Source organism: Balaenoptera physalus, assembly GCF_965194825.1.
Source record: "Balaenoptera physalus genome assembly, chromosome: 9".
Classification (NCBI taxonomy): Eukaryota; Metazoa; Chordata; class Mammalia; order Artiodactyla; family Balaenopteridae; genus Balaenoptera; species Balaenoptera physalus.
In genome coordinates this window covers 18209496-18222642 of record NC_138888.1, presented here as the reverse complement: position 1 = coordinate 18222642, position 13147 = coordinate 18209496, and the positions used below count along the sequence as shown (strand labels likewise).

Here is a 13147-nt window from a genome sequence, read left to right as displayed (position 1 = left end):
TAAAATGACCTTTAACAGTAGACAAGGTCATCTTGCTGACTTCAGGCAGAGCCTATCAGTTGCGGTGCAGACATCTGAGAATCATTTTAATAAGAATGTCCTCAGTATGCTGCCTCCTTCCTTTGTGACCCCTTCAGAATTCAGCTGTAGTCTTCCTGAGGTCTTAGTAACCCTAATGCTGTAACCTGAGGCTCTTTCTGGTTTTTCAGCTAGAAATAGCAAGTTATCTTGCACTCTATAGCAAATACAATTTCTGTTGCAATGCTTTTTCATTCATTCATTCGTTAGAGCATTAAAGATGAAACAGTTTTGCCTTCTTCGTGTTAAGGTAACTTTGATCACTCCTCCCTAAAAAAAAAGCTTAGTTTGTCAAGACAGATTGAACATTACTTTTACATAGTTTATAACAGGAGTTTGGTTTTCATAGAGGCATTGATTGGCTTGGGTATGGGTTTATCTGAGTGACTGTGAATATATTAGTGAGTAGTAAGATATTATTACTTGGTCTTACAGTGGCGAAAAAGGCCTGAAAACAGATTGATTTTCTGGAGAAAGAAACTTCCTGAGCATGGCTAGTAATACTTCCTATCCATGTAGATGCAACTGCCAGATGATATTACCCAAAGTAATTAATGATGACATATTAGTTAACATATTGCCATCGGCAGGTTTGAGCAAGGGTGAAGATGGCACGTGCTAAAACAAATTATTATGCCCGAGAGAAATATGCTGAATTGTTTCTTAAAAGTCTTAATAATGCCTGCAATATGATTTTTTTTTTGCAAGAGATAAAACTGGGGGTACCACTGGAGAGATACAGACTAGAAAAACAAAACAAAACAAAAACAAAAGAGAGCAAAATTGATTCAACCTTTTCCAAAAGCTTTTCCAGTTAAAAAACAACAACAAGAAAATCGTTGAATCCAAGCAGCACAGCCTGCCTGTCATATCAAAAATCATAGGAGAGACCCAGGCATCCTCATTCTTCCTTTGCACTCTTTTTTTTTTCCTTCTTCTCCTTTGTCCATTCTCGTTCTGTCAAGGGATTCTAGGCCCAGGGCATAACTATGACAGATGGGCAGGAAACTGTAATCTGTTGCTGTCTTTCAATTTTGGAGGAATCATGGTGACCACGAAGGGGTTAAAACTGTCAACACCGATCAGAGCTTGGAGATAATTAGTGTAATATCAATCCCAGAACACTGGTGCAGATGACCACACAATAGCAGATGAATTCAACTAGGTTACTGCTTTGTAAGAAATCCGTCTTCATCTCTTTCCAGCTCATGCACAACTATGCTTTTTAAATGCCTATGTGAAAAAGTTATGTGCATACAAATCATGATTAAAGATGATTGTGAATCTTTTTTTTATTTTGGAAGGTACATTTTGAATTAGCAGTTGCACAGACAAGCTGGATAGATAGATATGTACCCTCTGAGCACGAGCTAGGTAGCCTTTGAAATGTTTTGCAGTATGTTGACTGTTACCTATGACTAAGGCTGACAGAATGTAGAATTCAGTGATGTGATTTAGGAAGGCAAACTATTACAAGATATACTTTTATTTATTTATTGTTTTTTAACTTTTCTTATAAGAAACATGAAAGGAAAGAGAAGTAGACCTTTTTTTTTTTTTAAACAAAACAGAGGCTTGAGAAGAATAAAATACATTTTTCTCTTATTAGCTTCAAAGAGAAAATTGATAGATAAAAAGCAGAGACTGAAAGCTAGTTTTCAAAAGTCCATGTGGTAACCAGAAAGGGACAAGTATGACTTAAAAATTGGAGCAGGAATCCATGATGGACTAGGGGAAGAATGGGTAAAGGAGAACTTAAATAACCCCGATATGTTCAAATCCACAGGTCCCAATGGCTGGCATCCTAGAGTTCTTAATGAATTGGCCGAAGTCATCACAGAACCGCTAGATATCATTTTTGAGAACTCGTGGAGGACTGATGAGGTGCCTGAAGACTGGAAAAGGGCATATTTAGAACCTTCTTTCAAAAAGGGAAATGGATGATGACCCTGGAAATACTCATCAGCCTAACTTTTTGCTTGGAAAAATTCTGGAATAATCAACTTAGTACACTGGGTAACGAACTTACAATAGCTAGACAAAAGGCAGTGAAATATCACACATAAAGAAGTACTGAGTTCATTTTTTAAAGACATACCATTGTGAGAGACAGTCTTCTACATATTTTGGGATTCTGCCCTCGGTACTAAGAATTCTTGCTGAAAATAAGTGAGGTTGGCTAAGGCATTTGGGTACTGACTAATTTTAAGTGGTAATACAAGACAAAAAGATTTCTGGCAATAGCTAGAAATTACATCATTTCCAAATTAGCCTTTAACTTGAGAATAGTCATTTTAATTTTGTATTTTAACATACTTTTTCACTTTATGTAGGGCTGTTTTCATAGGTTAAGTATTTTATATAATTCTCTATAGAATAGTTTGGTGAAGGAATTCTTATTTTAAAGTGCTTTATATAGTTATTTCATATGTAGGTACAGTGATAAAGGTGACAAATTCAGGAACATCTGCAAAGGAAGAAACTTTTTTGTAACTTCTCTTTTTAAGTTTCATCTGGCTGAAGTTGAGTGTTAGGACCTGTGTCTTACTCTGATGTACATTGAGCAAGGGCCAGCTGTGTGACTGGATGACCAGTTTTCCTCAGCCCTGGACACTGCCATGGCCCAGATTCCCTCCCCAGATTCTGATTTCAGGCCTTTGGAGGTGGGGCAGAGAGGTGGGCCGTGGCAGTGGACAGTAAGAGCACTGTATAACCACAGCCAAAAAGGAGAGTAGAAGGAGGTGGGAGGAAGAAATTAAGATGAATCCGGAGTTCTTCTAATTCCTATTGTTTATGCCTTTGGATGTTGGCAGTTTTCTTTTCTGCTTAGAAAATGCAGTCATGTTGATCGGACCCAAAACTTAGTTAAAAGGAGATCATCAAAAGAGATCTAGACATGCAGCAAGCTCCACAGTCAGACAGCTTCTGAGAGCAGCTAGGCAGTACTGTATTCCAGAATCTTCCCTGCACTACTTAGAAGTACAAAAGAGATTGAAGCTTACATCACATTGTAATGCTCAAGAGTAGGGAACCCTCGGAGAAAAAGAGATAGATGTACATTCATTTCTTCCTGGTGCGTAGGGGAATGGGTAGGCAGTTAAGGTCTCCAAGGGCTATTTTAATCACAATACTGCTTTAAAAATCTGAGGTTGACATAGTTTAGCTACTTCTAGAGATTAATTTAGACATCGGGTAAAGTCAGTCTCATTCTTAAGTACAAATGCAAGGAAATTAAGCTCTAAAAGCATGTATACGTTGTCTTTTAAACTACATGTTTAAAAAAAAACTGCTTGCAGTTTTGTGAGAATTATACGCCAATCAACCTTTCATCATTTTTTTTTCCAAGTGAGTCTTTAAAATTTCCAAGTTATGTTTTGTTTTTGTTTTTTTTAAGGAGTGGGGGGTCTCTGTAGATTATAGATATAATTTATTGTGATAATAAATGGCTTCCTGTTCGAGACCTCATTTCCAGGTGCAGGATCTGTGGCAGATTTATTTCACAGATGTACATTTACATGCATTTGTTGAATTGTTGCTAGAGAGGACCCGATTTCTGAAAAATCTAGTATTTTTCACTGTGGGCATTATGATGCAATCTGCTGCAACCAAAAAGGGGGCTCTTTGGTCATTGCAAGTTTTATTTTCTATTTATATAATGTCTAGCTTCAATTATTTTGCCAAATTTAAATCTTCTCTTTGTGTTTACTATTGGAATTTGAAAATAACAATCCTCTATCACAATGTAGAATGGTGAAATAGCCCATGGATTTTAAAGACTTCTTACCTAAAGCTAGAGGAAGAAAGCTTTAAAATAAGCAGAGAAATATTAAAGGAAGCCCATTAATTCTTTTGCATTAAATGAAGATGAGTTAAGGGTTAGACTATAAGACATAAGAGAAAGGAAGTAATCTTACCATGAATTATATCTGGAGCTAATTATGCTTAAGAAGAGTAATTTTTTCATAGTGTTTTTTTCTTTTATCTATTTTTCATGATATCCTTAATTTTTTAAGGTAAAGGAAATAGCAAAGGGACAAATAAATACATTATCAAAACTAGAGGATTATCTTGATTTGTATTTCCTAGAACATGAAGAGAGGTTAATTACAGACTTTTACTTCATAATATTGAGGAAATGAGAGGATTATAGCAACACTTTCTTCATTTCATCTTAAAACAAAATTTTTAAGGTGAGGAAAGAAAGATTTTACGCACATATTCTTGGCATAGGGAATGCATGATTTTAAGGGCTCTTTCCTCACAGAGGAATTTACAGCAACATAGAATAGCTGTACTCAAGCAGTTTTTCAATCCAGAGAAATTTATAGCATCTTGGTGTTGTGAAATAATAACAGAAACAGTAAGCACTGAGTTTTTATTTTGGAGTTCCTCAGATCTGAGTTCAAATTCTAGAATCACGTTGATAGCTTTTTCCTGTCATGAATCTGTTAAGAACATAAGCTAAGAATGTAGCATGAGAAATGATCTTGAACAATTATTAAACTCATCAAAGCTTTTTATCCTTGTCCATAAAATGGGAAGAATACATACTCTCCCTTAGTTCTTAAGAGGCTTAAGAATTCTGCAACATACACCCACACAGTTCTTGGCTCGGTGTTGACACATAGTAGGTGCGCAGTGCCTCGCTCCCTTCCCTTCTTTTTTTCCTCTTATATGAAAGAGATTACCTTAAAACTGACTAGAACACTCAAGAATAAATTGACTCAAGCATAAATTGTCCTTATTGATGCCTTAAACCCACTGAATAAGGAAGGCCCTTTGCTTTCTTTTAGGAAGGATAAAGGAGAGCTACAGTGCCTGCCCATAATAGGAGTTGAGTAAATGTTTATTGATCGAATGTGATTTTTAAAAACAATGAGCAAATAGCTAAGGCCAGCATTTTTCAAGTCTGGGGAAATTGTCACATAGACATATAAAGGTATTCTTTAAGTTGCCCCTTTTTAAAACAGCTTTAGATTTATAAATTTAGTGTGCAAATTAGAGAGTGGCAGATATGCATTTCCTCTGATGTTATGATTGTGATTTACAAGTTAAGAGTGCAAATGGGCATTCCCCCATAGCCTTTTCTGGGATAAATCCAGCCAAGACATGAAGCAGATGATGGTGGATCGGCAAACTCTTTTCTATGCAAAGAGAAACCAGATGTGCAAGTGCCTGGGATGCACCTGCCAGCAAACTGAGATAAGCCTGTCTGGATTGTCCTCTGTGAAGAATCTGAGTGTTGTAAACAGGTCCTTTGCATGGGCATTGAACAGTAACAAAAAGGAAGGTGGAAGAAGATTAAATTCTTTGACAAAATGGTTAATTTTTACATGTCATATTTAATTACGTGTCAAAATATCATGTTCAGACAGGTGGAGGATTTCTGCATTTCAAAGTGAATAAGGAATAAAGAGTAGAAAATTACATCCAGAGACATATGCAAGAAATGAGCAAGAGCTACACCTCCAAAATGGCCAGTTCACCATTCAGACCAAGGGCAGAGGAACAGAATTCTTAGAAGAGACCAGCTGGCATCTTATGCTTAGAATAAAACCATCATACTTGCTGTATTAAATTAAACCAGATAAGTTGTGCAGAGCAAAGTGAATCAGCTAGGCTTTCTCTTCTAGAATTTTCTAATTAGCAGTCTCAGTGGTCATCAATTAAGTATTCCTACATCAGATGTTTTATACTATCAGATTCTTTGATTAGAAAATCCTCTTCAGTTTTCTGTTATTAATCTCTAAGGAGATAAAAATCTAATAACTTTCTACTCCATGATCACTATTTTAGATATTTCCATAAAAGGCAAAAAAAAAAAAGGTAGAATGGTAGTTCAGAAAATTGAACAACATAACTTTTTTTACTTATAAAAATAGATATTTTGTTTTAAATTGTTTAAGTTCCTGGAAATTAAGTTTTAAAAAAAAATTTTGTTGTTAAAAGATAACTTTTAGAGGAAAATTGGAGGTTAAAGTCTACCTCAAGAGCCTGGTGGTATTTTTTTTGACAATTTGACCAAAATTTCTTCCACTGGAACAAAAGGAAAGAAGTCGACTCTTAAACATTGTTTGAGATGAGAAATACCTTTTATAGGTGTATTCCGTATCATGTCCTTTGTCAGATGAATTTTCCCTTGTTATTCCAAAAATGAAGTGCTGTGTTGAATTTCTTGAGGGCAAAGTAGGATATTGATTGGGGCAAATGTTAGAAATTCTGTTGTTCACTGAAGTTGTTGCCCTGCTTGCTAAACTCTACACTATTCTGAGATACTCTATGGGTTACGAAAGCATTATTCTTTGAGAAGTTCTGACCGTACAAAAACGTGTGCATGGACCTGAAAAATCACCTTGTGTCCATCCAAGTAGTAGAGCAGAGATTCATTCTAAATGAAAGTTGCCATGTGGTTTTGTGCATGTAACTGCAATTGACACCTTTTTCCTTTCAGTTACTGTTTTAAAAAGGGACTGTGTGAGAAGGCCCTTTGGAGAGCCGAATTGGAACAGCATTATGAACCCTGGACTGTGTGCTCGTGCAACGCTGTAATTTGCAAACATATGTCCTGTGTTCAATAAACGTTAACAGCTTTCACCGCGGTTCCCGCCTTGACTCTTTTGTGATCGTTTACATTTCGATGAATGGGACAGAGTATGTGCGTTATTTAAATGGACAATATATAAATGTTTAGGGTACTGGAGCATTATGGTTAGCATGGGAAATCAGAGTGCGACCTCAGAAGAAAGGAGAAAACCAGACTTCCCACACTGCCTGCAAAATGCAAATAAAACCTTAATGATGTTTGCTTGGATGCTTTTGTGTGATGGTTGTATACATGTATGTTGTGGCTTTCTCCCTTCTCCCCCCACCCCGCTTCTGACTAAAAAAGTACTTCTGAGGGTGATAGCATGCGATTCTGTGCCAGTAATTGTGGGCCCCCGCCCCCACAGTGGGAGGTGGGGTGGTGGTGTATATTAGGTGGTAGGCAGGGTCATATGTGGAGTTTCTCTGTATGGGATCCTGCTGTGGCTGCCAGAGTCCCTGAATCTCCCCCCAAAGGTTGTTGTGATTCAACCATAGATAAGCAGCATCTCAGGGGTCCTGAGACCTAAAGATTTGAATCCCAGCCTTACTACTTTCTTCCTTCAGGACCTTGAGCAAATGGAATAATGCTTGTAAATGCTTAACACGATAATTAGCACATGATAAGCAGCCCCGAACATTAATTCAAAGAAGTTTTGTAATAGTGTTTTGGGTTCTGTATAAATGGCATCATGTGATATGTGTTGATGATGATGAATAGCTGTTTTTATTCACGCTGAATACAAGATGAAAGGAAAGTAAATTTAAAGCAAGGAAGATGTGGAGTAAATATTAGGAAGCAATAGCTACATTTTTGATTTTTAGAAATGAAAAGGACCTGAGGATGTCCTAGATGGATTCAGAATTGTGTAGTTAAGACACTGAGGAGCCTAGAGTGCGTGGCACACCCGCCGTGACACTGGGCTGGTGATAGACAGTTGAGGTTATTCCCAGGTCCTCTAATCCCAGCTTTTTGTCTGATGTCAGATCCTAGAAAGTATACCTAAGATATGTGGCATCTTCAAAAAAAAGACCTATCTTTCTATACTGTCCTAAATTTCAACTTAGATTCATGGTTTTCAAGGCATAGCCTTAGAATACTTTTGTTCATAAACTAAAGCTCCAACCAGCCCCAGGGTTCTGCAGGGGCCAGCATTATGGTATGAAAACCTAATCTGTCAGCTCTAAAATCGTATGCTTCAAGACTTCGTTGATCTGTCAACGAAAAAGTCAATAATAGAAAAGTCAGTAATATTGGTGAACAGCACTAAAATGTATTTTTAAAAAAGGGAAAATGCGAGCATGCAGTAGAAATCCCAAGTAAGGAGCGTTTGATAAAGAGTAGGATGGTTTATATCATAAATAAAATCACTTGACCTAAGGCAGCCTTTAAAGTCTGTCAACTGAATCTGGAAAATGAGTACCTTTTAGTCTCATTCCAGGTCATATGCTGTCCCACTGAGGACTTTTTAATTTAAAAGAGGAATCTTGAACAATTTTAAGTGAAAAACTTACTTCCCTCCCTCCCCTACCCTAGAATTACTCTGAGGACAGAGTGCCTTCATGTAATTACGGACACTTTTTTGGCCCACCTTCTCTACTTTATTATATCCATGTACCATTAACAGGATGCCTGTGGAATCTCATCTGTCTCTTGGTTGAAAAATGAGCACCAGTCATGAACTGTATATATTCCGTGTGCATTCTTTTACATCCGCTGAGCTCCATCAATTTAACTTCAACTTCATTTTGGAAATTAATCAATCTACATAATAGCATTTGTAAAAATAGCCATTTTGAGTGAAGAATATACATTTAATTTCTTTCTAAATCCTGACTGATAAATCAGAAGCGCTGAATCCAATCCAGTTTTGGTTTTCTTGGTGAGTAGCTATCTAACCACTTCTTTTTACCCCTTTGCTGCTCTCACGTCTGTAAAAGAGTCCAGTGAACAGTGTTACCTAAACACACACTGTGAAAGGTCTGGGAAACAGATGGTATCTGTGAATACCATAATGCCCTTTAGAAGAAAGTCACAGAGCAATATGGTCTGGTTTTTTACTATGACCTCCCCGAGGCTGTGAGCACATCTGGTTCGCCCCCAATAGAATTGTTCCCGGCTTAGTACTTCTGTAGTTCTGGTGTATTTTCTGGCACATTTTAGGTGTTCAATAATATTGTTGAATGAATGAAGAACCAAGTGAACTTTCTCACGTGCCTAAGGAAACTGAACACTGAAGTTGTATCAGTTGGTTCTACCAGGGCATTTCCTGGTCTCAGGGAATTTGCAGGAACTCCATGCCCTTTGTGTTTGAAGGAGAGCATGCCTTTCACACCAAGAAGCGGGAAACCAAAGTTCTTTTTATCAGAAGTTCACCTTGGGGTGTGGTTTTGTTGTTATTCAAGTCCTCTGGCTTTCCTGTTTCCTTTTATATAAAACTATAAATGCAAATATTTTATAAAATAAAAATTTACATGCTCATTTAGGTTTTCTTTTGCAGAAATGAATTAAATATTATAATTTGTGAAGGCATCTGGAAGTATTAAAATGACACAGTATTTGAATTATGATTTTCTTTTGGCTGTATTTTCCTAATCTGAATTGTGGAGGGATATCACCTATTCCTGCAATTAAAGCTTACAAAATATCAATCTATTCTTGCAATTAAAGCTAATCAAACTATGATGAATATACTTATCATATGCATGCTAGTGTATGGTGTGCTACTAGACAACATACAAAGATATTTTGATAACCTATCCTACAAATAGTAACTTCCCTCTTTGTTGCATTTTGGACACACTGCCTTTTAGATATATTTAATATAAATATATGACCCATGGTTTTGTCCTTGGAAATGATTATTTCTTCCCTAAAGATTATGTTTACCTTCTACCATTAGAAAGGCAAAAAAAGAGTGGATTATTTAAGAATAGTCATTCCACGAGTGATATAAACAGGTCGGGGAAGGGATAGATTGGGAGTCTGGGATTGACATGTACACACTGCTATATTTAAAATAGATCACCAATAAGGACCTACTGTATAACACAGGAAACTCTACTCAATATTCTGTAATAACCTAAATGGGAAGAGAATTTGAAAAAGAATAGATATATGTATATGCATAACTAAATCACTTTGTTGTACACCTGAAACCAATGCAACATTGTTAATCAACTATGCTCCAATTTAAAATAAAAATTTAAAAAAAACAGTCATTCCAGGGTTGTTCCGACTGGATTTGAATCCCAGAGAGCACTGAGAATTACAGTCACTTGATCTAGAAGGAAACTTGTGACTCTACAATGGTCACATGTCTTTCTTCTGTTCTGTTGATATGTGTGGATCACGTGGAAGGAAGGGAAGAACATTAAGGCTTTGGAATCACAAAGACCTGGATGCAAATCCCAGTTCCCCACGCCGGGCTCAGGCTCAGTGACCGTAGGCAGGTCACTGAACTCTTTCAGGCCTGTTTTGCCATCTGAAACGTGAGGTTAATAAAACCCCCTCAAAGAGGTCTTGTGGAAATTGAACAAACTAACCTGTAGCCAATATAAGGTCTTGTGTTGAAGGAACACGAGTCCTTACCACAGATCTGGTGGGCAATATTGGCAGGTAGGAAGTAGAGATGCAGGACATAGAAGAACAATTTGTGACTCATGAACTAAAATTGTATTCCAGATCTGTTAGAAAAAAGCTTACCGCCTTGATTACAGACAACAACATTAAAACGTATAGTTGTCAACACTTTAAAGGATATTTAATATAGTACCCAGGACAGTTCAAAGTACTTTGCATGTATGTTCTCTTTTAATCTTCCCGACAACCCCATGAGGTAGATGTTATCATTATTTGCCCTCTACAGCTCAGGAAACTTAAGTAAAGACGGGTTTTTGATAATTTCCCTGAGGCCACACAGCCAGCAACCAGGAAAACCGGAATTTGAATCTCAGTCGTGTAACTTTAAGTCTCTCCCCTTAACCTTTATTTACGGTTTATGGGGCCAAATTATTATGAGACCAAACATAAGGGCCATAAATTAAGAAGTAGGAGAGGGCAGGAGGATGAGAGTAGGGTTTATCTTAAAAGAGGGAGTGCTTGAGGGGTCAGGAGACAAGGTGAAGAAGGTGTGAAATATATTGCAAGTCTTAGGTGCCATAAAGGGTAAGACCGCTAGTAAGTGCCACTGAGAAAGAAGAAATGTTCAGCTGGTACATTATACTGCTTTTCCATTAAGATTTTTATTTGCAACTTATTGACAGAGCTGTCTTAGACTTATTTATACATAGATGTTTATGACTTATCACTCAGACATAACTATAAAAGTAAAGTTAAGCAAGTATGAGGTAATCCTTCAGCATTTTTCTAGGCAGACTCTTCTGAGTCACTTTTGGACTCGGGTCCATCCTCACAGTGTCATGGTCGGCAGGAGGATGGCTAATGCAGCCTGTCTCCGAGCACTTCTGTCATCTCTGGATTTCATCCAAACCCTTCTACGAGTTTAGATGCTGGTACTATCTTGATCTTACTTGACTGCAGAAGGTTTCCAGACAGCGTCTCATTCTTTTTTCAAATGGTCATTAAGTGGTTTGTAAACTGAAATGTGGGTTTGCGGCTCTGCAGTTGTGCCACCAGGAATGGCATCCGCGTTTGCATACATGCACCTAGGGGCAACTGCATCGCTAGCCGCGGGTCAACATCAGCTGTAGCTCCCCCTCCATTGTTCTCAGCCCTGGTGTCGTTGAAATGTGACAAAGTGTGCATTCAAATCCACAAAATATACTTGTGTGTTAAGTTATGAGGAAAATTAGACCTCCTATCTCATTTTACTTTATGTTCCTCTACTTTGTTGATAATTATATATTAGTAATTTTGTCTGTAACTACCTTAGACTCAATAAGAATTTCTTTCGACTTTTTTGTAGTTGAGCCTGTGCTAGTATTATTCTCCAGTGGCTCTCTGACATGATTTACCCCATAGTCACATAATACATATTGGTAAATTTGGCTTACTGTATTCTGTATCTCATGGGGATCTCTGGCTCATGGAGAGTCTGTAAACAATGATTTAAATATTATTTTATAGAATTTATCACCTTCACCCATGGAATGATAATTTTTATTTGAGTCCTTTAATAATGATGCCCCATTATAGCGTTAACCATCATAGCACCAATGTACCTGCCCACTGTTGGAAGCAGGAGTTTGTTCTCACTAAGGCTTCAGGGTAAGAAATACTCTCTACTGTAGTTAGAATTCCAAGTGGCAGCTCATAATTTACCATTTGACCTTTAAAAATTAGGACCCTGTTAAAATATTTGAAGTTTCTAAATGTCTTCAGGAGCTATTAGGCTTCCATTCCTTGTGCTCAGAGTATTATGGGTGGTGTGGCAGAAAGAGGGTGGGGCCTTGGGACCAGGAAGAAAGGAATACCAAACTCCCTACTGAGTGGCCTTGGTAAAAAAACACCAAGTGCTTTCACTGGTCAGAGCAAGGTACATACAAATTCCATTTAATTCTTACAATAACCCAATAAAGTAATTGCTGCTACTACTCCATTTTACAGATGAGGAAACTAAGACTCAGAGAGTTTTTAAGTCCCTTAGGAAATTTATTTCACCTCTTTCATTCTAGGTGTCCTTAGATTTATAAAAGTGATTATTTGTGAGTACTAGTCATATCCTGAAAACACACTGCATATATCAGGTGCTTGAAATGGAAACTAATTTTATTACACTGGTTTTTAATTGCTTTTCTCCTCCTCCATGCATGCCCTAAGGTGTAATAATTTGCCATTTGAAATCGCCTTATACATTCTGAGAGGAAAAATAAACATTTTGGAATTTTTGATCCCCCCAAACCGTTTTCTGTTACACATATTGATTTTTCATGTTTTGTCTTAAGTGATTGATAACCTTTAATTTTTTTAAACTTTTTATTTTATGTTGGAGTATAGTTGGTTAATAATGTTGTGTTTGTTTCAGGTATACAACAAAGTGATTCAGTTATACATATACATGTATCTATTCTTTTTCAAGTTCTTTTCCCATTTAGGTTATTCCAGAATATTGAGCAGAGTTCCCTGTGCTATACAGTAGGTCCTTGCTGGTTATACATTTTAAATATAGCAGTGTGTACATGTCAATCCTTTTTTTTACTCAGAAAACCCAGTAGGCAGCTTCATACCAAAGTCCAAACATTTCTAAATATTTGTGAATATTCTCCATGATGCCTAAACTGAAGGAATTTAGTGACCAAATATTTTTTAATTGGACCTTTGGGTGACAAAACCTAATATCTTCTGTACTTTTAATGAACCAATGATCATCCAGTTAGATACATAACAAACTATAACTTCCAATAGTTCCTATCTTGATAAAATCCCAGTGTTAGCATTAGAAATATTCCCTTCAGAAAATTACTTCAATGCCCCAACAAAATACAAAACAGGGTAGTATTTATATACATATTAAGACTAAGCAGT

At 37.0% G+C, this 13147-nt stretch overlaps 1 protein-coding gene across 2 annotated transcripts in view; it reads left to right on the top strand.

The window, feature by feature from the left end:
- Positions 1-13147, top strand: part of SAMD5 (sterile alpha motif domain containing 5) — a 76738-nt gene that overhangs the window by 48779 nt on the left and 14812 nt on the right. Inside the window, exon 2 of one of the 2 annotated variants that reach the window (XM_082474971.1) lies at positions 1865-6674. The exons of the other annotated variant lie outside the window; for it this stretch is intronic. Within the exon in view, the coding sequence (XP_082331097.1) occupies positions 1865-1927 (63 nt within the window). The 3' untranslated portion in view covers positions 1928-6674. Of the gene's footprint in view, positions 1-1864; positions 6675-13147 lie in introns of those variants that run through there. 2 annotated transcript variants of the gene reach the window in all.